Source organism: Petaurus breviceps, unplaced genomic scaffold (assembly GCF_028583685.1).
Source record: "Petaurus breviceps papuanus isolate PSGF00001 unplaced genomic scaffold, PetGlider_PUasm1.0 207, whole genome shotgun sequence".
Classification (NCBI taxonomy): domain Eukaryota; kingdom Metazoa; phylum Chordata; class Mammalia; order Diprotodontia; family Petauridae; genus Petaurus; species Petaurus breviceps.
In genome coordinates, this window is record NW_027185850.1 from 23110354 (window position 1) to 23136448 (window position 26095).

Here is a 26095-nt window from a genome sequence, read left to right on the forward strand (position 1 = left end):
TTAAGCTTGAGCTCCCTGAGACCTGGGGCCTCATCTGGGCTACATGGGAAGGAGGAGGCAAACTCCCAAAGACAAGCACTCCTAGTAAAGGGGAACGAGGTGATGAGGAGGGCTTGTTTATTAACTAAAACATGGCACCAATTCATTCTTTCTGCGTCTCCTCTGTCATCTCAGCCAGCCTGTAACTGGAGAGGAGTGGTAACTATGATGGAAAGAGGAGGCCCTCCCATGTGTGGGGCCCCCAAAACAAACAAATCCACAGCGAACTCGAACTCTACTGAGCAAGAACTCAACCGAGTAAAAGCATCAACTTTTCAAAATATTTTCAGCTCTCCATTTGAAAAAATAGACAAATGACCAATCCAGCTGACATCAGAGATTTATTTAAAAAACAAAACCAAAAACCAAAAAACATGACGGGATAACTAGAATGTGTCCTGGGCTTTCCTTCCATTCAGTTCAATCCTTGAAACTGCTGGCCACACTACTGTGTTCAAAGAGACAGTTGCCATAATGTCTACACTCAAACTATTATTGTGAAAGTCTTTGACATTAGAGGGAGAAAGAATTATGTTCAGTGGGCTCTGCAGGACAGCCAGCAGGCTGAGAGGTTTTAGAAAGCCTTTGAGTAAGAGTTGGAAGAAAAAAGTGTTGGAGGTTAACTCAAGCACATTGCTAAATTCAAGCTTTATTGTAAAGATACATGTAGAGAGAGAGAGATTTATAGATAGATTTAAAGACAGGTAGATAGACGTATAGATAGACAAGTATAAAGATGGTTGAGTAATAGCAAAAGGGATATATGCAAGGATGGGCACAGATAAAGGTAGATAAAAAATGGAGAAATCTCAAAAGACAGAGATGACATAGATGGAGAGAGATACTGATGGATTGACAGATACACAGGTGATAGGTGGGTAGATGTTAAGACAGATATAGAAATAGGTAGGTGATAAATTAGTAGCTGATGAATATAGACAGATAACTTATCTGTCTATATTATAGGAAAAGGTTCGGATTCCTCTTTCATCCTATCAGCTCCCATGGTTCATTCTGTGGGTGGCCAGGAAGTGCTATTGTGTAATGGACTTGCCTTTTAAAACAACCACAATCTTTTCCAGGCTAGTTTTAAGGCTCTGGATGAAGTCCTGGAGGTTGTATTTAGAGCAAGAGGTGATGTTGAAGGTGATGCTGTCATCCTGTACCAAGTAAGTGATCGCAAAGCCATCAGGTACTATGGGCATAGAAGCCCCAAAATTCAGCATCGGGTTGAAGAGGTGCCTTGAGAAGATGAAGCTGTGATTGAGCTGACTGTAGGCAGAGTCATAAAAGATATTAGGCAAACAGCCCCTTTTGGTATCAGCCAAGATCCGAAGAGCAAGCAAGTGTCTGTCAAAGCCTTGACCTGTGAAAAGGACCAAAATGGTGGTGGAATTTTAGATTGGGAATGGCTCTGGGACTAGCCCCACCCACCCCTTGGGATAGCTGCATGACCTCAGACAAGGCTCTCAGTCTCTGGGCCTCAGGTTCTTGAGGTCTAAAAATTTAATGAAGGTATTGTATTGGATGGTCTCAAAGGCCCTTTTGGCTCCAGGTAATGTGGTCCATGATCTAATCTCAGAATTACAGAGTCTAGAGGTAAGTCAGCCCTCCAAGGCTATCTGGCTCAGCTCACACCTGAATGAGAATCTCCCTGACAACATACCCCAGGAGTAGTCATACAACCTTTGCTTGGGGGAGCCTGTCCCCTCCCAAGGCAACCAACCCTATTGGCATCAAACCATTGGTAATCATTCTGGTGCTAAATCCATTGAATCGATCTGGTGCTAAATCCATTGAATATGGTTTAACCTTGCATTTCTCTATCTCATCCACAAGTATAGAATTTCATTTCCATCCCTACCATGTGCAAGGCCCTATGTTAGCAGCTTGGGTATACAAACAAATTGACAAATATTCACTGTCAAGAAACTTGCATTCTTCTGTGCTGGGGACAGGGTGTGTTTGAAATACAACATGTAAAGAGATAAATAAATATGAGACAGTGCTAACACAAGGGTGAGATCTCTGAGGTCAGCCATAAGGAAGGTAAGGCAAAAAAAGTGAGAAGTGGTTGGATTCCAGCCATCAGGGCACTGAGTCTTGACAGAACTCTTATATTGAGTGTGAGAAACACCAAGAAGCCAAGTATGGCTGAATTACTAAGTGTGTGAACAAGAGTAAAGTTTAGATACACATCCTGGAGCCACACTGAAGGGCTTTGAATGCCAAGCTAAGAAGTTTCTATTTCATCCTAGAGGCAATAGAGAGCCCCTGAAGATTCCTGGGCAGCATATATGGACCTAGGCTTTCAAAAGGCTATTTTGGCTACTATGTGAAGGCCAGATGAAAGCAGAGAGTCCAAGGACGCTATTGTGGTAGCCCAGACAAAGAGGGAGTGTGAGTAGGGAGAAGAGGCTAAACATGAGAAATGTTGTGGAAGTAGAACTTACCAGGTTTGCCAACTGACTGAATCTGGCAGATGAGGGGAGAGAGAAAAGTTAAGGAAAACCCTGTGACTGTGAGCCTGGGGGACAGGAAAGTATGCGGGAGGGGCTGACTGGAGGGGGGAAGAGAAGGACAGACTCTGCTAAAAGCTTTGCCTAAATCTAGACAGACCACATCTAGGGCATCCCCGTGGCCTGTTGGTCTAGTAACCCTTCCCCAAAGGGAAGGCAGGTTAGTCTGACATGGTGTGTTCTTAAGGAGACGGGCCGGCTCTTTGGGTCCTCCTTTTCTGGTGCTCACTGGCATTCCCTTTGATGACTGATTCTATAATCTTGGCATCAATCAACATCAAGCCCATGGCCCCCTCCTTTTCAGATTCCATTCCTTCCCTTCTAAAACAATGTACCGATCTCCAGCCTTCCTGTGATTCTTTTACTCTCTGTGGTCTTTGAAAGATCAGTGACAGATACTGGGGAATTATGTCTGCAGCTGTTCTAAGACGTCAGGGATAAGGTCCTTTAGGGAAGTCTGATTATTTATCTTGTGTCTCAGGTTTCCATTTCCAGCGTCATTATCCTTGGCCCATAAGACAAGCAGTTCGAGTATTTAGAAGTTCCCCTTCCTCCTGTCCTTGGTACTGAGCAGGCCCACCCAGAGGAGGCTCAGGAGGGGCCACACTCGTGGCCTGCTACAAAACTCCTTTGAGAGTCTGGGAGCATCACAGTTCATCCACAAACTCCCACAACTTTTTCTCTCCCTCAGCTGTATGGTGGAATCTCCTTTGGCTTCCTAGGAGTAAACTACTGCTCTATCCTCCTCTGCTCTTCCCCAAGACCCACTACAACCTTTCCTGCCCTTCCATTGTTCTCTCTGGGATGCCCGTTTCTTCTGGACCTCTCCCTTCCGTGCTCCTTCCATTAACGTGCTTTCATTGAGAGCCAGCCTTCCCTAGGTGACACCAAACCCCTGGCCGTCTTGTCTCACCCTGGCTGTGTCTCCCCTTATGCCTCCAACACATAGGTCCTGGAAGGGTTTTAAGACTTTCTTTTTCATATCACTCAGCAACCTCTTTAAAATTCACTCAATTACAGTTTTTCACTTTATTCGAATCATGGTGGTTGTTATCAATGCCCAGAACATTTTCCCCTTTTTCTCAATGACCTTAAGCCCTGGCTCACCCCCTTCCTTCCCTCTCCAGCTCCTCCCATGTAATGCCACACACAGAAGCTTTCCAGAAGAATGCTACTGTGAACAGCTTTTAAGGTTCTGATTACACTGTATAGCAATCACTCTATTTATTCCATAACAAATCAAAGCAAAACTTTCACAGAGAATCAAGGTACAGCATTCACCATATTACAACTTATCACAGAAAATCACAATATAATATTCACAACATAGTCTCAAAGTAAAATAGTCACTCTTAAGTTAACTCAAGCAGTCACTTATCAGTAATAATATCTCAAAGTACAATAGCCAAAGTCTTCCACTCTTGGGGCAAAGTCTTGATGAACTCAATCAGTCACTTATTCAGCAATCAATTACTAAGTATCATACACAATACCCTCCACCCCTTAGGTCACTAGTAAACTATAATTCCATAATTACTCAGTTCCCAAGGAGAGGTCTTTTCATCTTGACTTGGGGCCTGTTCTCAGATTCCCTGGATCCCCTTCCATGGTCCCAGATTCTACCTGGGTTCAGTGGCAGACAGCTCCCAGTTCCTTGTCCAGCTCTCTGGGCAGGTCCTGCTCCACACTCAAGTTCACAGGGTCTGGTCCATGTCAGATCCTTCACCATTTCTGGGCTCCTGGGCTCCTGTCTCCTGTCCAGAAGAAGCTCCACCACCACAAGCTCCCAGGAAATTCTGGCTCAGGTCTCCATTCTTCTGTAGCTGCTCTGCCACCAGATCTTAAGTCTCAAGAAAATTCTGCCTGTGCCTCTCTGGGGCTTTTCTTATATACACACAGCATTAGCTACCTCCTGTTTCAACCAACCTCTTCCTGTTATATCAGTAACAGAAGACAGGAGTTCATACCTTCTGTTTCCCCAACAGAGGCTTGATCAGTTACTAAGTGTTAAGTACCTTCTACTTTTGCCAACACAAAGGGATCTTCAAATTCAAAATTACATTACCATTACATCCCATTATGCCAGGGGCCTTCACCATCCATGTTGATTCCTTCTTAAGCTTCTAGTTCCTCAGTTCCTTTAAATCCAATGATCCTGTCCAGGTTGGTCACCCACAGGGATGGTCATCATGTATCCCACCATTACCCACAAGCATTTCCTTAATCAGAAACTGACATTCCTCTGTCTAATCATAGCCTCCTAGAATTCCAGCTCTCCCTATGCCTGACCCCTCCTAAACCTCTCCTTTGCCCCCATTGCAACCTTCGATCTCTCTACCCCTCAGTAATTTCTTACTTCCCTTGCTTTGACTTCCCTTTCCAATCTTCACCCTACAGTTAACCAACTCCCCTTCACGCAGTCTCTCACATCTTTGTCCTTTTGCCCCTTAAGCCTTGCCAGCCCCCAGCCCCGGATTACTCTCCTCCTCTGCTTCTGTTCCCATGGGGTGTACACCTGGGATGGAAGGGCCAGACCTTTCAGGAGCACAGGAATATGACTAGAGTTCTCCCTTCTCTGGATCTTATATCATGGCATGATGGTCCTGCCAGCTGGAATGCCTCTCTTGTCATCTTGGCTGTAGCCTGAAGGATATGGTAAGCTCCCTGAAGGCAGGCTTCCCCTCCGTCTCCCCAGCATCTGACAGGCAATGCTGCTGAGGGCATTCGTCCAGTGGGCAGGGAGTGAGACAAAAGGACCTTTCAGGGTTCGTGCAACTCAGGATTCTGATGCTAGGACCCACTGCCTGGGTTGTCTAGTCTTTCCTTCCCTGTCTACAAGGCAGAAGAGGAAAAGTGTCTTTGAGGATTCTTCAGACACTCCTTAGAAAAGTCCAAAACTACTCCAGCCGGCACCAAAAGCTCTCCTCAATCCCATTTGCCCCAGTGCCCCTACTCACACTGTTGTCTGTGCCCAGGACACCCTGTCTCCCCCTCTGTTTAAAGTCAAACTCAAATGCCACTCTCTCAAAGATGTCTTCCCTGACCCCTTCCCAGTCCCCAACCTCATCATAGCTTGAGCAGGCCAAGAAGCGACCTCCCCCTTAGGCTTCACATTCGTTTGTTTGAACCCTCCAATGTACCTTCCTGGCTGCACATGCTTATCTCCTCCTCTTCCCCTCCCCGCCCCAGCCAACAACAAGCCACATGAGTAAGGGGACATCTTTGACCTGAACTTTGAATCTCCTGGAGCTCCTGGCACAGGACTCTAGAGGCAGCAAAGTGTAAAATCTGCTTGTAGAATTTAGCTGAACTTGGGAGCCTGCCCATGTCCTTAGCCAGGGCACAGCACAAGGGGGCACCCCACATGGGGCTTCCAGGGCAGCCACACACATCTGGACCCCATACCTTTGGAAGACTTCTAAGCACTGACCTGCAAGTTCTCATGTAGCCTTGAATCCCTTCCCAACCTGGGTCCAGCCCAATTACACCCTGCCCCACTTCCCATGAGCTAAGACCCAGACAAACTGACCTTCACTGACACAATTCTTTCTCCCACATCCATAATGCACTGCCTCCAATTCTGAGAATCCCCAGCCTCTTCCAAAGTTAGTCAAAGCACAGCCTCCTACAGGAGGCCTTTCCAGATCAATCATCTCCCTTTTGGCCACTGAAATTACCTTGGATCTACATGGTCTGTATTTTGTATCTACTTGAATGAATGAAAGAAACATTCCAACACTTGTGTTTGAAGCACTGTACTAAGCAAGACCCTCCCTGCTCTCAAGGAACTCCCATTCTAGTTATATGTGTACATGACACTGCCCCAGTGGAATGGAAGCTCTCTGAAGGCAAAGAGAGTTTCATTTTTTACCTTGTATTCTTAGTACTTGGCACAGTGCCTGGCATACAGTCGGTGCCCAATAAATACTTACTGAGTAGTCGGGTCAGCTTTTTAAAAAAACTTTCTTGTAAGAGTTGATATCAGATACTAGAAAGCCTGTGGATTCCACCAAAATTTCATTAATCAAAATATGCACCATACTCCCACTGTGTGCACAGTCGAGCCTCTGCCAGAGCCTGGCAACCAAGGGCCAGGGGTTCTGCACAGCTGACAGGAGGGGCCTCTCCGCAGCCCTGGTGCTTGAGAGGGCTGCGGGGCTATCAGGAGCTGAGCAGGCCTGGGGAGAGGTCAGAGGCTCTGAAGGGTGGAGGAAGTGGCCTGAGGAAGAGGGTTCAGAGGAGGAGGAGGAGGGAGAGAAGGAGGAAGAAGAGAAGGAAGAGAGGGAGGAAGAAGAGGAAGACAAGGAGGAAGAGGGAGGAGGAGGACAGAGCAGCCTTCCATGGAGCACACCTTGATGTTTAACAGTCCCCATCATGAGAATCGGGGTGACCCTGGCAGTCTGATCAAGATCGAGTTGGGAAAAGGGGCAGATGGTTGGTTTTCCAGGGAGAGCTCTTTTCTCACTGAATGAGAAAGCTTCTTAGGAGACTCTGAACCCGAGGTCACTCAGACCCTGGAGGGTCCAGGGCTCTGCCCAGGACGTCCCTCTCTGACCCTCTGTGTCTCTCTCTGGGCCAGGGCTCCCTGGAGATGAGGGCAGGCCTGCATGTGTCTGGGCTGGGGGTGGGGTGGAGGGACTGGGAGGAGCTGGTTGGGCAGCCAAAGATGGAATCACGGATGAGAGCTCCCCATTCTAGGAGCTGGGCTCTTCCAGCCTCCCCCCTCATTTCCCCCTTTCCCATCTCCGGATCAAGAAGAACATCTGGAAAAGAGGCCTAAGGGCTATGATGGAGGTCGGAGAGGGGCAGGCGGGGGAGTCTGGGGCCCTGCTCGGGCAGAGCCTCCCAGCACAGCACCCCTCCGGAAGGTAACTTGCATGGACACTCACCGCGGGTAGCTTCCTTGATCAGCTGGACGTGGTAGGTGGAGCACGTGTGCAGCATGTCTTTGAGCTCGGCCACACTGTGCTTGGAGGGCTCCTGGAAAGCCAGGGAGCACTTCTTGGTATGGATGGAGGTGGGGCGGATCACTTCCGTCCGGCCGTGCTTGAAGGCCGCCGTGCTGCACGGCTCGTAGGAGGACACCACCTGGCCATAGAGGCCGAGGAACGCCATCTGAAAGGCGAGCTGGATCATGGCGTCCGGGCTCACGCCCTCCTGCTTCAGAAAGCTCTTGCCCTCCTGCTTAAACTGCACCAGCTTGACTGAGAAGGTTTGTACGGACGCGTCGTAGTTGGCTCTGGCGTTCATGATGCCCGCCTTCAAGGTGTCGTTCAGATGGAAGTGGAGCTTCCTCACGGCCTTGGAGGCATCGGTGGCCGCGGGCTCCTGCTGGGGCTGCACGGCGCGGTCCTCCGTGCTGTTCCGGAACACCTCCTTCATGAAGCGCAGCACAGTCAGAGCGTCGCCCCACGAGTGCTCGAAGTTGATGGCCGCCGAGCCGTCTTTGGTCAGGATCAGGTTGAAGGACTTGTCAAACCAGCGGTTATGCCCATTGCCATAGAGCATGATCTGGGAGAAGTGGTCAATGTCCTGCAGGAGCAGGTCGTCCAGACATAGACTGAAGATAGCCGTCTCCACCTTCTTTAAGGCTTCTTGGTTGCCGTTGGCCAGGAGCTCTTGCCTCAGCTGTGCCCACGTGTCTCGTTTCTCAGTCGTCAGATATGCCAAAGGGAAGTCAGGCATGGTACTCTTGTCGGAGAGTATGTACTTGAGGTTGGCATGGATTTCTGAGGTCTGGATCATGGTTCCATTGCTCTGTAGGATGTTGAAGATGTAAAAGTTCCCATTCCTTAGCACCAAGAGGTGCTTGGCCCTCTCATCTGTGAGAAGTGTATCCCGCCCCAACTTGGGCAGCCGGCTCGTACCAAAGAGCCTGAAGTTCTGTGACATGTCCATGGGGTAGACATTAAACATGGCGGCCACGGGGCACACAAAAGGCTTGGGAATCCAGCGGATGAACCTCCTGAAGACGTCGGTGTCGGTTCTTTCTGGGTAGAGGTGCAGCACCTCGGGCTCAAGTGTACACATTCTGAAGGCCCTCAGGAACCGCATGATGGAGACGGTCATGTTGGTGGCCCGTGTGAGCTGGTTGTTGTACTCCCCTTTGGGGTCTGGGTGGAAAGCCAAGCCTACATTCATGTTAAACGCAGGCGGATTGCGTCGGCCCAGGTAAGAATTCAACCACACATCTAGAGAGAAGGGAGTGTTGAAAGGTAAGAAGATATACAGGAGACATCCCAGGAAGCAGCAGGAAGAGAGCTGGATTGGGGCTCAGAACTGGGCTTTCGCCTCTGCTTTACCACATAACCTCAGGCCAGTCAGTGACTCTCAGGGCCTTGGCTTCTTCCTCTGCAAAATCAGGGATTTGAACTCAGGAACACTGGATTGGGGGTGAGAGGATCTGAATTCAAATCCCTATTCCATCAATTACTACCTGGATAGACTCAGGCAAGCCAATTCCCCTCCCTAGGCCTCAGTTTTCTCATCTGTAAAATGAGGGGAACTGAATCAGATCTTTAAGGCCACTCCTATGGTCTCTGAGACACCTATATCCTTTGATTGTGTGTATTCACAGATTCAGCAGGATGTAAGGGGAACTCCATCCTAAGGCAATTGGAGAGGAAATCTTTCCTTATAGGTGGAGATGAAGGCCTGGCCTTATGTGAGGGGCTCAGCTAGCAACCTTCTGGATGCTTCAGGCTGCATGTCTTTTCCCCATTTCTTCAAGCATGCAGTCACTTTGGGACCTTCTTGCTTCCAGCATCTAAGAGGCCAACCAGGAATAGAAGCCAGGTGTGCTCAGGCAGGGCACTCGTCTCCACCAATAAAGAGAGAGAATCATGTCCATGGGCTTTCGGATGGGTTCCATGAAGTACTCAAGGGCAGGAAACACTCTGGTATCTCCACATGCCCAGAACAGAGGGAGCCTAACATGGAAATGAAAGCACTACCTTATGGTCTGCAAAACTCTTTATAAATACGATTTTATTTGAGCTTCACAACCCTGGGAGGGAGGTACTATGATCGGCCCTATTACCATACAGGTGAGGAAACTAAGGCAGGCAGCAGTGAAGTAACTCACCCAGGGTTACTCAGAGAGTAAATATCTGAGTCTGGATTCAAACTCACAGCTTCCTGACTCCAGGTCTAGCACTCTGTGTGCTGTGGTGCCCCCTAGTGGCATATAATAGAAAGGACACCAAATATGGAAGTCAAGTGCCTCTTGTCATTCCCTAGGATGCCTTTCCAGGTCTCAGTTTTCTTGTCTATAAAATGAGAATTGGTCACAATGGCTTCTGAGGTCCCTTCTAGCCCCCAGCCAAGGTGTTTAATAACTATTTATTGAACTGATATCATGTACATTCTATTGTAAATATGGGAACCAAGTTGTTATTTAGGAATCATCATTCTATTGCCATAGATGTTTTCTGGCATCCCTTTCCATTATATGTGCACGTGTGCATCTGTGCATGTGTGTGTGAGAGAGATAAAGAGAGAGAGATGGAGAGAGGGAAAGAGAGAGAGACTGTCCCCCCGCACCTTCTGTCTCTCTCTGTCTCTCTCAGTCTCTCTCTGCCCTCTCCTGTGGGGGCAGGAGGGCAGGACCAGAACCACTGAGCTGCAGCTGCCATTTTTTCTGGTTGCCAGGTCTTTCTCTCTGAGAATGACATTCAGACAGGTGGAGAAAGTGGAAACAAGCCCACATGGACAAAGGAAGAGGCGCTGGTAGGTGGCTGGTTGAGCTTTCATCACTTGGTATCTCGGCCCCCAAAGGCATAGAGAGGCCTCTAAGCATGAGGGGCAGACATGTCCGAGAATCCATGATCTGGTGCAGTTTATGGCCTCTGGTTTATCTTTAAAAAAACAACCTAATAAGATTTATTTCATTTGATTACACAACACCCGAGTCCCCTCCTTTGTTCAGGGCAGGTCACTGTTGAACGAAATCATCAAAGCTTCTTGGTCAAAAAGTAGGCAGGGGCAGGGGCACCCAGAAAGCAATAATAGATAGTGCCATCCACTGTCTAGTCAGCATGTACCCTTCGCAACCCGCCCATTCAGGCCTGGGCTCTAGCAGGTGCCTGGGCGCGTGGCTCTGTGATACGGGACAACAGGAAACAGAGTGTCTGTTGGTCTCCATCTATTAGTGAGTAGGAGGAGATGACCAGGGTCCTGGTCTAAGCCAGGTGAACAAGCATTTATAAGCACCTACTATGTGCCAGGCATAGTGCCAAGCACTGGAAATATAAGGGAAAGCAAAACAAAGCAGTCCCTGCCCTCAAGGAGCTTCTAGTCTGCTGGGGGAGACCACATGCAGACAGCGATGTTCAGACAAGATACAGAAGAGAAAGCCTCAAGGGCAGGCACTGGCATCAGGAAGGGATCCTCATAGAGTGCCAGATGGGAGCTGGAGGAGACCAGGGATGCCTGGGAAGGAGCGAGGAAGGGCAGGCATGGCCAGTGAAGACATCCAGAGAAGGAAGAAGAAGGAAAAGCAAAGAGGTTGCTGTCACTGGAGCACAGCGTGTGTCTGTAGAGGGGTTGGGGGCAGGAGCCTGTGATTAAGGCTTTAAAAGCCAAACAGCATTTTCTGCTTGGTCCTGGAGGTGACATACAGGAAGCCACTAGGGTTTATAAATAACTGGGGGGGGGTCCAGACTTGCACAGCAGGAGGACCCCTTTGGCAGCTGCAGGATGGGCTGGAGTGGGGGGAGACAAGGCAAGTAGACCCACCAGCAGCTATGGGGGCAGTGGTCCAGGGGTGAGAGAATGAGGGCCTGGGGGCAGGGGGCAGGGGGCAGAGGGCAGAGGGATCACACCTCGGTGATGGTGGCTGGCCACCAGGCAGAAGGTGACAGGAGGGGAGGAGAGGGTTGGTGAAGGCTGTGGCAGGAAGGTCACTCCCAGACAATGGTCACTATTTTCAATTTTCCTGAGGGTTGGCCCTTGTTATGAACGAGAATCTTCATTCAACTGTAGGACACACTGAGGGGCAGGTCCACACTACACAGACTCCCGTGGGCCTTATTTACTGCTGAATAAACTCAGGGTGTATGGGTTATTTGCAGGACCATGGACAGAGCTGGATGCAGGTTCTCGGACTCAAAACTCAGGTAGCTAGGGAGTGCCACAGATCCCTGGGCCTGGAGTCAGAAAGACCTGAGCTCAAATCCAGCCTCAGACACTTACTAGCTGTGTGACCCTGGCCAAGTCACTTACCCTCTGTTTGCCTCAGTTTCCTCAACTGTAAAATGAGGATGACAGCCGTGCCTACCTTGCAGGGTTGTTGTGAGGAGCCAATGAATTATCTGTAAAATACTTAGCACAGGGCCTGGCACATGGTAGGTGCTTCCTCCCCCTCCCCCCCACGTCCAGTGCTCCATCCCTGGACACAGAGGCCACCAAAGTCACCAGTGGGGGGGGGTCTGGAGCCCAGATCTCCCAAGTTCTAGGCCTGCCTTACCCTCTTCATGTCAAAGTTAGGAAAAGTGGTGTTGGGCAGGTGAGCGGCTGAGGCGAGGTGGGCCCCACCAGCTCTGACATCCTGGAAAACGGCTTTGTGGGTGAAAAGGAGGGATGAGGAGTTCAGAACGGGGCCCCTGCTACCAAGCTGTGGCCTTCTTAGATCCATTCTCCAGGGCTGCCTCAAACCTCAACCACGCCATCATCTCCTACCTGAAATATAGCTAGTGTGCTGTCTGTGCTGGTCCTGAAAGGTCAGCAGGTTGTGCAGCTCTCTGCCGAGGCCTCGCTGAAAGTCTTGGGAGAATGTTTCTGTTTTCCTGAAATAACAGAGCAGAGTTTCGGTTTGGGCACTGGCCTTCGGCCACACCTTCAGCTTCCTAATTCCCTCCTCTCCTCCTCCTCCTTTCCCTGCTTCCACTTCCAACCTGCCTTGGCCTGTGCTGGTGACTCTGGCCCCTGGCCTCAGCAGCCCAGCAGCCCACCCTCCTGCCTCCCCTTTCTGGGGCTCTTCTTAGGAGGAATCGATGAGTGGAGAAGAAAGAGGGCACACTGGGCACTTTCTGGGCATTCTTCTGTGCCCTGGCACTGGCTGGTTGACTTGTCAATCAGTATAACCCCAGCCAGCTCTAGAAATAATCCATTAAAACTGCCGCTAATCAACCTCTAGTTAGCTTGGAATTCACCAATGGTTCAGCCAGCCAAAGACATTACTGGAAAGGAGGCATGTGGCATTCTCCCCATAATTTCTGCTGGGTCCATGACCACACAGTTCTTTGAACTCCTTACACAACATGGAGAGTTTCTTATTTCTTACTCTTTATTATCTATACCTGAATTGATCTGCAGTTAATAGAGGTTTCTGTGCTCTCAGGTACCTTGCAATAGAGTCTTCAAGTCTGGGAATGGGTAATCTGAAGAAAAAACAATCACATTAGTCTGTGTCTAGCCTGGCCCCAGCTCTGCTGAGGGGGGCTCACCTACCATCACAAGGCCCTGCAGGCAGGGAGGAGGGAATCCAGAGGTGCAAAGGACCTTGGAGATCTGCTGGGAGGACCCCCTCGTTGTGTTTTACAACACCAGCATGTCCCCTCACATCCTCCTCTGCCCAGAGAACCAGCCATCCCTTACATCCAAAGAAGACAAAACACAGTTCGGCAAAACTCCCCAACCCTTCAGTCAGGACCAGCATCCTACAGCACCCAACTTCTTCATTCCAAGAATGGAGGGGGGGGGTTCTGTGCAAAGACTTGGAGGCTGGAGATGGAATGTAAAGTGCAGAACACCAAGGAGGCTGAGCAGCAAAGAGGGAAGAACATCCTCACCTGTCTCCTTTCTGTCCGTGCCTGGTCATTGCTGGTGCCATTATAATTGCACAGCATTTTGCTTTCCATTTGTGGTCCAATCACTCGATTTTACAGCCAAAGAAACTGGATCCAAGATGGGGAAATGACTTGACTACAGTCATACAGACTGAGCCTCTTGACTCCAAACCTAGGATTTATTGACCACACCCCTCGGCAGGTGCAATAATCACTCTTTGAATGCCTGACTGACCAAACAGGTAAAGCCAGTTCCTCCTAGCTGACAGCCCAGGTAACAACTGAGGCTGGTGCTGCTGGACTCCATGGATGGAATTGGCTCTGGGTCTTTCCCTGCAAATGACAATGTTTCTCCCCTGTACTATGAGCTGTAATAAATTCTCCTTAATCTGGCACAAGCCAGTCGACTTCATGTCCCTGCAAGTGGAGGTGAGCCCCTGCCCTCCACCATCTCTGGGATCACTGATGATTTCCATCCGGCTTGAAAAAGGAGGAAACTGAGGCCGAGAAGGGCAGTGACTTGCCATGGTGGCAGAGCTAGCTGAAGAACTTGGTTTTCCTGACCTCAGGCTCAGGGCTTTCACCAGGACCTGCTCTGGTGTCCAAATGCCAAACCCCCGCCACCCTGGGCATCAGAGAGGAGGGGCCTGGGAGAAAGAAAGAGTTTTCCAGAAGCTCCTGGAAGCAAGGATTGGTCTGGTCAAGAGCCAACCACTATGCAAAGGCATAGAGGCTAGAGATGGAATGAGGAATTTAGAAAGCTCCAAGCATCTTTCTCTGTGGCTGGTCCTGCGCCCTCGCTAAAGAGGCTGAATTTCCAGTCTTTTCATTTTAAAGTTAAGAAATGTCATATCAGCCATATTAATCCATATTAAATCCATTAATCCCTAATCCCTAATCCACTAAAGCAGTATGCTCTAGATTATTTTAAATAACTAGGCAGTATAAGGTTGGAATATTCCTGTGGTAAAGGAAACAAGTTGGTGGGCTTAGAAAAACATGGAAATGCTCAGACCTATGAAGAAGAGGGTATCTACCCTCAAAGAAACAGAGGACAAAGAAGTATAAGACAGTCTTACATAGATGCACATGAATGTATATGTCTATATATGAGAATGACTACAGGTATCTAAATATGTGTATGTGTATGTAAGTATATGTATATGTGTACGGGTATATATGTATGTGTGTATGAGTGTGTATGAATATATGTATGTGTGTGTATGTATATCCTGCACTTAATTGTAGCCTTCTTGGGGCAGGGAAAGGAAGGAAGGCAGAAAAAAGAACAAAGTAAAATGGGCACAGCAGAGAACAAAAAAAACCTATAAGGAGGCAAAGAAAAGATGGACAGCTCGGGACACAATGTGTAGTATTTATTTTACAGGCTTTCTTTTTGTTTTTTGGAGGGGAGAAGTCAAGGCAATTGGGGTTAAGTGGCTTGCCTAAGGTCACACAGCTAGTAAGTGTTAAGTGTCCGAGGCTGGACTTGAACTCAAGTCCTCCTGACTCCAGGGAGGGTGCGCTATTTACTGTGCCACTTAGCCGCCCCATGGGCTTTCTTGAAATGGAATTTTGTTACTGTATATTTCGAATCCTTTCTTACATTCTGTTGTGTACATGGCAATGCTTTTTTTCTTATTTTGTATTTAAGTTTAAAATAATTTTTTTTTTAAGAAGAAAGTAATGTCTCTCTCCATCCTTCCCTCCCTGCTTCCTGCTGGCAGCACCTAGCACAGAGTGCACGATTGATTGACTCCTTGCCTGACTTCCTAGGCCTCTCTGAATAACCTAACAAGTAAACTCCCATCTTGGTTGCACCTGAGCTGAATTCTGCAACCAATTTCCATCCTGCCAGTTGGGAATTGTCCCTGGCAGATGCCCCTTCCAATGGTTCCCCCAGCCAGGCCTCTGGTCTCCTCAGTTCACACTGCCCTAGGCCTTGGGGGTCTCACCTGGATGCCAGACCTCAGAAAGCAAGGGGCATGTGCTTAGCCAGAGCTGGGCCAGACACTGTGTAGACCTTATGTGGCAATTATCAATGAATTCATGGCCCCACTGAGTGGGGGCACCCCCTCCATCCAGACATCCATTAAATGCCTCCTTCAGTACAGGGCCATTAAGAATCTTAATTCTATATACTAGACATGTATGTAAACGTCCAACAGATGTGTAGAAACTCTTCAAAGTTACCAAGCATTTCTTTCTTTCTTCTTCCCTCCCTCTCCTCCCATTAACAAAAGAAAACCAAACTTTTGTAACAAATATCTGTAGCTGGGTATGCCCACATCCTTCATCTGGCACCTTTCTTTCCTCAGGTGGCATCCTTCAGAGTCTCAAATGGTCACCGAACTAAATCACGTTTCGATGTCATCCTAAATTGTTCCTTTTTCCGTGTTGATGTTGTGGCCTATGCTGGTCTAACTCTCCTCCCATCGCTGCAACAGCTCAAGCAAGGCCTCCCAGCTTTCTCAGACACTGTTTCTTCATTTCTTATAAGGTGCCATCATCTGTCTAAGTCATCTTGTGTTGGATAAAATGTTGTCCAACATTTGTTCAAATGTCGTTTTTTGCTGCCTTTGGGAGGGAGGCCTAGAGACTGGACAGACTGGGCTGGGATGGTGTAGGCTTCCAGAAGTACAAAGTGGAGCTGGGCCACATCTCTTGAGGAGAGTCCAATGAGGAAAACGGCCCTGGGCAGCTTAGCCATGGGGCCAAAATGAGGAAACGTGTCCCCTGGCTAGAAACCACCCAGAAGGTAAATGGGGGGGGGGGTGTCAAACACCCTCGGCTCAACTGCTGTAAGCTCAACCTGATCCTCCCAGAGACAAAGGCAGTAAAGAGAAGTGCTCAACTCCCAGAAGCTAGGGGAAAATGTTTATGTTCCTCTCTTGTCCCATCTTCTCAGTAAATATCCTTTTGTAAAAGCTAATTGGTTAATAGATTAAACAGTACTTGAGGGCTAATCACTGACAGGTGGGGCAGTGCAGAGAGCCCTGGACCTGGAATCAGGAAAGCCCGAGTTCAAATAGGACCTCAGACACTTACCAGCTATGTGACCCTGGGCAAGTCACTTCACCTTTGTCTGCCTCAGTTTCGGGATTATAGAACCTACCTCCAAAGGCTATGAGGATTAAATGAGATATTTGTTCAGCTCTCCACAAGTCTTGAAGTATCATATAAGTGCTATTTCTATTATCACTTCTGGTGACTGATATTCAGGAGAACACTCAGACCAATGTCAACAGAAGGACGCCCAGCCTCTCAGAAGCACCCATGTAACCAGCTCTGAGTCCTCTTGGGACCCAATTCATTAGTGCCAATGAGAGCTGGAATAAAGAGGCCCAGAGCTTAGAAAGGCCCACAGCCAGCTCCATGCTCCAAGAAGGCCCCAGGGGACCACTGATCTAGTCTAGGGCTGGAAGAGACCTGTGAGGGCATCTAGTCTAACCCTCCTGTTTTATAGAGGAGGAAATTGAGACCCAGAAAGGTGACGCAGGCAGGGCTAGAACCCAGGGCTCCTGACTCCAAGTGCTGCCACTGCTTTGTACTGAACCACATGGGAATGGGAGGTCTCAGGACATACTCATATTTAACAGGACTAGTCTCCAGAATCACTTTGTACTTGTGCCCACACATTTTGTTTATTGATGCCATGAGTCTGCCCTCACCCTTTGAGGCCCTTGAAGGCTCTTATATATTTAAGAGAATCAAAATATGTCCAATTCAATGAATTAAGCCTACTGTGTGCTCAGTGCTGGAAATACAGAGACAAAATTTAAACAGTCCCTGTCCACAAAGAGTTTCTATTTTACTTGGGAAAATGTAATATGAACTGCTAAGGAAATACAAGATAATATGGGGGAGGGGGATCGTCCCCTGTGCTTCCAAGAAGGGAAGCCTGTGAGCTGAGTCTGGAAGCCAGAAGTCCTAAGTGGCAGAGGGGGGCAAGAGTGCATTCCCGGCACCAAAAGGGCCCCATGTGGCTGGGATATAAAGTGAGTGCAGAAGAGGGACATGAAGTAAGTCTGGACAGAAGATGCAACCAGGAACTGGAGGTCAGCAGAGAGGCTGGGAGAGAGGGAGATTTGTGGCTCATGAGCACCACGATGCTCATTAAATCCATGGGAGCTGGTGGGATCACCAAGTGAAGTGGTATAGAGGGAAAAGAGAAGGGCCCAGGACAGAGCCTTGGAGGACACCTATGGTTAGAGGCCATGATCTGGAGGAGGACCCAGCAAAGGGGAGAGAGAAGGGGAGGTCAGAGAGGACGGGAGAGGAGGAAAGAGGAGAGAGGGGTGACCCAGAAACCTGGAGAGAAGAGAATATCAAGGAGGGGAGAGTGATTAACAGCACCAGAGGCTGCAGAGATCAGGGAGAATAAGGATGGAGAAAAGGCCGCTGGAGCTGGCAACAGAGGTCCTAGGAAACTTTGGAGAGAGGAGCTCTGGTGGAATGATGAGGTCACAAGGGCTGAAGAAGAGAGGGAGAGGAGAGGAGGTGGAAGCATACATCATAGACAATTCTCAAGGAGTTTAATTTCAGAACAGAAGAGGTCCAGGAGGATGGCTGTAGAGGGAGAGATTGAGGGTGACAGACAAATCTGCATGTACATAGAGGGCTTGCCTTGGCAACGGAAAGGGACACCTCTTCGTGCCAGATGAGGAAGGAGTAATCCAGGGCTGGCAGGGTGAGATCTACCATAGGACAAAGGGGCAAAAGCCTCAAGAGAAGAGGAGAGGGGAGCCAGGACAGGGCAATGAGAGGCCAAAGAGGTGGAGGTCAGGTGGAGGCTGAATGACAAGAGATTAAATATGAGGAGTAAAGGGAATTTCAGAGTTCATGAAAATTGGGGTGGTGAAGTGGGTGATGCCAAGTTCAAAGGCACAACCATCCCTCTGGGTGGAAGAGGTGGGGAGGAAGTAAGTCCATGAGAAGTAAGTAGGTGCTCCCTCGACAAGCCCAAACTGAGCCTTCCTTCTTCCAAACTGCTTCAGGAGGGTAGAGTGTTTGAAAGGGTATCAATATGTAGACTGAAGTCCCCTAGCATGAGGGCAGGAGCTGCGGGAGGGCAGAGAAGGTCTGTGAGCAGGGCGCCAAACTCATTGAGAAAGGAAAGGGAGTGTCCTGGAGGTTGACAGAGAACAGCCACCACCAGCATTTTGATTAGGTGTTAGACACAGTTTGAGTGAACCTCATGGAGGGAGAAGTCACCAAGTGAGCGTGGAATCTGGTGAATCTGGAAGCAGCAGTGGGGAGCAAGGAGTATCCCAATTCCCCCACCAGCAGCTGAAGGAACTTGGGAAAGTCAGGCCATGCTGACAAAGGTGGCCAGCAGGGGAGAGTCTCAATAAGAGCCAGAAGGTGGAGGAAGTGAGTAAAGAAGAGGGAAAGTTTGTTACCTATGGAGCGAGCATTCCAGAGGACACGCTGACCAGACTGGATTTGAACTCAGCTCTTCCTGATTCCGGGTCCTCCAGCTCTCTGTCTACTTGCACCACCTGACTATGCTGTGGTGACACTCAGCCATCAGTCATAAGGGTTTTATCAAGCCCCTTCTTTCTGTACCCCAGGCATAGTGTCAGGTACTGGGGATACAAAAAGAAGAGACCGAGAGCTGCCAAGGACTTCGAAGTTTACCTGGTCCAGCCTCCTCATCTGACAGATGACCACCAGCCAATCATTAAACATGGATAAAGCACCTACCAGGCCCTGTGGGGAGGGCTGGGGATACAAAAGGAGGCAAAAGATGGTCCCTGCCCTCAAGGAGCTCACAGTCTAACTGAGGAGACAACAAGCAGATGACTATGTACAAAGCAAGCCATGTACAGGGCACTGGAAGCAAGAGGGCTTGGGGACGCTTCCTGAAGAGGGTGGGATGCTAGTTGGGACTTACAGGCTGCCCAGGAGGTCAGTAATGCAGGGTGGAAAGAGGGAGAGCATTCAATTAGAGAAAATGCCCGGAGGCTGGAGATGGGGCGTCAGGGGGTCAGTGTCCCTGGATCCAAGAGTAAAGGTGGGTCAGGGCTGGGACAGATGCTCTTCTGGGTCCCCCTAGCATAGATATGCGGCGGAAGCCTGGAGTCAGGAACAGTTCAAATCGGAGGACACAGTAGTGTGACCCTGGGCAAGTCACTTCACCCTGCCTGCCTCAGTTTCCTCGTCTGTAAAATGAGCTGGAGAAGGAAATGGCGAACCACTCTAATATCTTTGCCAAGACCCCAAATGGGGGTCACGGAAGGTCAGACAGGACTGAAAAAAACCGGACTAAACACTGGAGGGCTGCTAGGAAGCCACGCCCCCTCCTCCCGGGGTAAGCTGTCCATTTAAGACAGTAGCGCAGGAAAAGCGGGCCCCCTAGCACGGGTCCAAGCCTCACCCCATCCGCGACCACTCCTCGTCGTGGCCCCACCCACCGATGGCCCCGCCCCCATGCTGACCCCGCCCCCTCCTCACCGGGGCAGGCTGTCCTGGTAGTGCAGGGTGGGCACGATGCTGGGCACCAGGCCCATGTCCTTGCTGCCTCTCTTGCCCCCTGTGTCTCGGTCGACGTCCCAGAAGGAGACCCCGAGACTTCTGCGCAGGGGGCGGCCGTGATGGCCAAGCTGAAGGCGGAGGACCAACCGGAGCAGGCCAGGCCGGGGGAACGCCATGGGGCTCAGCATCTGGGTATCCTCCCGTCGCCTAGGCAACCCGGGGCGCCTGCGCAGTGGCGCCCCGCCCCCTGCCTCTAGCGCCGCGTGCTGTCACGGAACGTTCCAGGGAAGAACGGCTGCTTTCCGCGAGGCTCGGTCGGTCTGGGTTCACCCGCTGCATCTGCTGAGCTTGCAGTCCGCTTCGGCCCCCGGGGTCATTTTCGGAACTCCTCTTGTCCCAACACCTTTGTTCTTGGGGAGCATAAGACCTGGCATTTGTCCCTACTGCATGAATGAATTAATGAACATGAAAAGCATTTACTAAGCACTCAGTACGAAAATAGAAAAGCCGCCGCGTTCCGCTGCGGGTCCCCATAGATAGAAGAGAGCCCAGCTGCAGGGTGGATGCAGAGGCCCCAAAGTCCTAAGGGGGAGGGCAAGGGCTGGGTCAGATGGCAGTGCCAGGGGCTGCAGCTGCTAAGGGCACAGGGTGGTCGCCATCTGCAGCCCCGGGGTCTTAACCTGGGAACCATAAACTTTTAAAAATATGAGGATTTCAATCTAATCAGCTTACTTTGTAGTTTATTTTGTCTCCCTGAAGCCACCTTAACCTGTCTTCTTGATTTGCCACGTTTTGCAGATAAGCTGGACCCAGAGTACGCAGGCAGAAGCCCCTCCTGGCCGGACATGATTTGTTGTTTGCAGTTTTATAGGTTTGGAAACGTTCTTGGGAGAAGGGATCCAAAGAGTGACAGCCAAGGGATCCATGATGCCCAAATGCTGGAGCCCCTGACCCCACCCCAGGACAATCCATGTCCCAGTTCTGAGCCTTGTCACTGGCTGGAGCTGTCACCCTCCAGCTGCCTCCTGCTTCCCTGGCTGCCTTCAAGTCTCAGCTAAAATCCCACATTTTTCCCAGTCTCCCTTAAGGCTGACTGCTTTCTCTCTGTGAATTTTCCCCTTGATCACAAATGTATCCCACTTGTCCCTAGTTCCTTGTATGCTGTCTCCCCAATTAGACTGGGAACTCTTGAGGGCAGGGACTGTCTTTTACCCATCTCGGTGGGTAGCACACAGGAAACATGTAATAAATGCTTGTTGACTACTAGCCCTTAAGAATATAAATACTCTCCAAGAGTCAGAACTGCTTTTGCCTTTTTTGAAAATCCCCAGTGGGAAAAGAAGCAAGTAGCAGTGGATAGAGAGAACTGGCCTCAGAATCAGGAAAACCTTGGTTTGAGTCCCACTGTGACCCACCATTGCTGTGTGGCCCTGGCTAAGGGCTCCGGACAACTCTGTAAGACTTTCGGTTGCAGGGAAAGTGCCAGTTTGCAGTGGTAGACGGTATTTTCTCACCTGGGAGTTACCCATGCCCATGGGATCACAAGAACAGTCCCTTTTCTATGTGATGTCCTAATCTTCATGACCCCGTGGACCATAGGCCCTTCTGTACTCCACTATCTCTCAGAGTCTGTCCAAGTCCATGTCTGTTGTTTCCATGCCATTATCTATCCATGTCGTTGTCTGCCCTCCCCCTTTTCCTTTCACCTTTAGTCTTTCCCAGCAACAGGGTCTTTTCCAGTGAGTCCCATCCCTGAATTAACTTCTTTTAAGTATAACCTTATTTGGCCTCCTTGATGTCCAAGGGACTCTCAAAAGTCTTCTCCAGCACTGATAGAGCCGCGAGTGTGAGAGACACTGCGGCAGTCACAAGATGTCGGAGGGGGTGCACGTGACCTCTGAGGGGCAGGAGCTTGGAGATGTGAAGGCCGACTCTGCGGGTGGAAAGGGCCGACATGACATTGAGCGCAGGGCCGTGGGGGCCGACTCTGCTGGGTTGGGAAAGGCCGACGTGGCATTGAGCGGGCCTTATCAACACGGACTCCTCTTAACACATACTCCTTTGCCCTGCACATGTGCACAATTGGCTCCCACATGACATGTGACAGAAAGAAGAAAGATAAGGATATTAGGGAAAAGGCAAGGGGAGGCTCCCGCTCTCTCTCTCTGTCCTGCGGTTCCGTTCTGCTTTGTTCTGTTCTGTTCTGTTCCTGCTTGATGGCCACACTGTTAAGATGTAACTGAATAAAGAGCAGCCTCACTTGGCAACCTCCGTGTCCTTGGGTGTTCTGTGAGGGTAAGTTCTTCTTGGAGACAAGAAGCCGGAGACATCCAAAGACCAGGAATAAGGTAAGACGCGGCCAGAGTTGGGAGTGAAATCCCAACTGTAGCAGCAAGCACCCCAGCGCCCCCAGGGTTTGCCGCCACCACAGGTTCTTGGATCTGCTTTGTTAAAGGAAAGCAACTCAAAATGGGTTAACAAGCTTACTTTAATCAGTCAGACCATATATCGTTTACCTTGTTCAGGGGAAATAGGTCAGCACCCCGAACTTCAAAGTATACAGGCAGAATTATCAAGACAGAAACAGATCAAGTAGACAGCTTTCCAAACTGTCCAGCCATTACATCCATACCCAATCAACAAATCAACATCTGGGTTTTTCAAAGGGAAAAAAAAAAAAAAAAAAAAAAAAAAAAAAAAAAAAAAAAAAAAAAATAAAATGAGCCCCCAAAACAAAGCTACACATCGGGGCTTATATAGCCTTCTCCTGGCTCAGAGAATGTAACAACCTTATTGACTCACTGGCCAATCAAGAAGTATCTACTGAAAAACAAGCCTCCCACCCCGGGCTTCACTTGCACTTTAGCCTAGGGGCAGGAAAGATCTTTCAAATCTGCATTCCCATTACACCAACACAGCACCTCGATTCAAAAGTGTTAATTCTGCAGTGCTCAGCTTTCCTTTCAATGCACCTCTTACAGCCAAATATTACTACTGGGAAAACCATAGCTTTGACTACATGGACCTTTGGAAGCAGTGCCAAATTTTATATTCTTGGGCTCAAAAATCACTGCAAGTGGTGACTGCAGCCATGAAATTGAAAGACACCTGCTCCTTGGAGGGAAAACTACAGCAGATCTGCACCACATACTAAAAAGCAAAGACATCGCCTTGCCATCAGAGGTCCACATGGTCAAACCACACGGTCTGGTTTTTCCAGTAGAACAGTCCCTATCCTTCTTGTGTCCACAGTGCCCACCATGTTGTAAGAGCTTCACAGACGCTTCTTGATTTATTGGACCTCATTTGGTCTTCATTTCACAAGTAGAGAAACTGAGGCACAGAGGAAGAGGTGGGTCACTTGGAACCATGCGTTCCCCCCTTTACAACTGACTGTGACCCTCCTGGAGACTGTGAATAAAATTAGGAAATGGGGATTTTAGTGCATGGTTCTCTTGGCTCACTGCCATTAAGACTCAGTGGCTGAACTGGGTCTGCTGATTCTTCTGGATCTGAAGCTCCCACTGGGGTTGAGTGGAACACAGAAGTTCCCCCTGACAGTGGATTTATCTGGTGCCTGGTTCTGAAGGGTTAACCCATCAACTAAGGGGAAACACTACCACCTAGTGGTGAGAATTGGAAATGACAATCCACTCCAGTAGCTACCAAGAAAACCCCCAAAGATTGGGTCACCAAGAGCCAGACACTACTGGACAGCAACACACATGAAACCCACCAAGAGAGCTCTTAACCTGAGGGCCACCAAAGGGTCTGTAACAGATCTCCGGTGGTCCACGAAGTTGGATGGAAAAACAATTACAACTGTATTTCAACTGAATTGGGTTCCCTTATAATCAAATTATTTTATTTTATACACTTAAAAACATCCTGAGGGGACAGCTAGGTGGTGCAGGAAATAGAGAACCAGCCCTGTAGTCTGGAGAACCCGAGTTCAAATCTGGCCTCAGACACTTAACACTTAATAGCCATTGGGCAAGTCACTTAACTCCAATTGCTCTGCCTTGCCCCCTCCAAAAAAACCAAGCAAATAAACACACATTCTGAGGAGGGTTCCTGCCAAATGGGTCCATTCGACTCAGGAGGCCACTTAGTTAGGAAGTGAGTAGGCATTAGATACAGTGAGGAATTGGATGTTTTTCAGCTCTGGCAGGGTCTTGACTCTTCTTTTGCTCACTCATATCAAAGCTTTGTCTAGTACCAGTCATTTATACTTGAGTGTGAAGGATTTTCAGAGCCCGTCTGAGGTGGGCTGCTGGAGGCCTCGCTGCAGAAGCTGCTGGACCCCAAGAATCTGAGACAGGTGGATGTTTTGTACCAGGAATATTTTCTACCACTTTTCATAGCTGCTTCATCTGAGGTGGACCAGCCTGAGAATTCATACTCCATTTATAACATTGTGTGCTATCCCAGAAACTTAAATGCCCTTTATTCTCCTCCTCCTCTTCCTCCTCTCTCTCCTCCTTTTCTCTTATGATGGTTTAGCTTTGGAACCTAAGTTCCATTTGAAAGATTATGAGGTAACCTAAATCTAAACACCACTTACAATATCCTGGGCTAGCCTGGGAACCTAAAGTCCACTATAACATTACGGGATAGCCTGGGAAACTACATTCTATTTATAATATTGTGGACTGGACTGAGCCAATAAAAAATTTAAATTATATTTCTGAGATACTAATAATAGCTAATAGCACTCACTGTGTTCCAGGCTAAGTGTTTTAAAGATACTTAATTTGACCCTCACAACATCCTTAATATCCTCATTTGACAGATGAGGAAACTGAGGCAAAAAGAGTTTAAGTGACTTGCCCAGGGTCACATAATTGGTAAGTGTCTAAGACTGAATTTAAACGGACTCCAGGTTTGGTGCTTTATCTCCTAGGAGAAAGCAAGTATCCAAGTTACATGTCAACCCCCACTGGCAGCTTGATGCTATTTTCAATTTTATTTTATGCAGAATGTTCAAATTATATGACTCAAAACATTTAAAGAGTTAAGGAAGACTATTTTTGATGAGTATAAATATTTTATTCTCTTTATTAAGTATTTTATTTTTCCCCAGTTACATGCAAAACCAATTTTTAACATTCATTTTTAAAACTTTGAGTTCCAAATTCTTTTCCTTTCTCCCTCCCCCCCCACATTGAGAAGGCAAGCAATTCATTATAGGTTATATATGTGTAGTCATGTAAAACATTTGCATAGTAGTCATTTTGTGAAAGAAAATATAGACCAAAAAACCCTCAAGAAAAATAAAGGAAAATTTTGAAAAAGGTATGCTTCAATCTGTATTCAGACACTGTCAGTTCTTTCTCCTGGGATGGATAGCATTTTTCATCATAAGTCCTTCAGAGTTGTCTTGGATCATTGCATTGCTAAGTCATTCATAACTGATCATCTTACAATATTGCCGTTACTTTGTCCACAGAACATTTCACTTTGTAATAATAGCTCATACAAGTCTCTTCAGGCTTTTCTGAGAGCACCTGCTCATCATTTTCCATAGCACAATAGTATTCCATCATAATCACATACCATGATTTGTTCAACCATTCCCCAATTTGCTTTGCTTTGTTTTTAAATTTATTTTTAGTTTTTAACATTCACTTCCATAAGATTTTGAGTTCCAAATTTTCTCCCCTGCCCTCCCCTCCCCGCTTTCAAGACAGTGTGCAATCTGATATAGGATCTATATATACATTCATATTAAACATACTTTCACATTAGTCATATTGTAAAGAAGGATTAGAACCAATGGGAAGAACCACGAGAAAGAAGAAGCAAACAACAAAAAAAGAGAGAGCAAATTGTTGCATTCAGACTCCATCGTACTTTCTCTGGATATGGATAGGATTTTTCATCATGAGTCTTTCGGAATTGTCTTGGATCATTGCATTGCTGAGAAGAACTAAATCTATCAAAGTCGGTCATCACAGAACATTGTCGTTACTGTGCACAATGTTCTCCTGGTTCTTCTCACTTCACTCAGCATCAGTTCATATAAGTCTTTCCTGGTTTTCCTGAAGTCCACCTGCTCACCATTTCTTATAGCCTAATAGTATTCCATTACATTCATATACCACAACTTGCTCAGCCATTCTCCAATTGATGGGCATCTCCTCAATTTTCAATTCTTTGACATGAGAAAAGCTTCTATTAATATTTTCATACATATAGATTCTTTTCCTTTTTGTTCTATTTTTAATAACTTTTGGGATACAGACCTAGTAGGTGTATTGCTAGGTCAAAGGG

The 26095-nt window shown here is 48.3% G+C and overlaps 1 protein-coding gene across 1 annotated transcript; it reads right to left on the reverse strand.

The window, feature by feature from the left end:
* Positions 1-421: 421 nt before the first annotated feature.
* On the reverse strand, positions 422-19998 carry LOC138164816 (carnitine O-palmitoyltransferase 2, mitochondrial-like). Its single transcript, XM_069092747.1, has 5 exons — positions 19802-19998; positions 12857-12937; positions 12237-12343; positions 7448-8749; positions 422-1405 (listed from the first exon to the last, which is right to left on the reverse strand). The coding sequence occupies exons 1-5, from the start codon at positions 19996-19998 to the stop codon at positions 1074-1076; spliced, it is 2019 nt and encodes a 672-aa protein (XP_068948848.1). The 3' UTR covers positions 422-1073.
* Positions 19999-26095: the final 6097 nt, after the last annotated feature.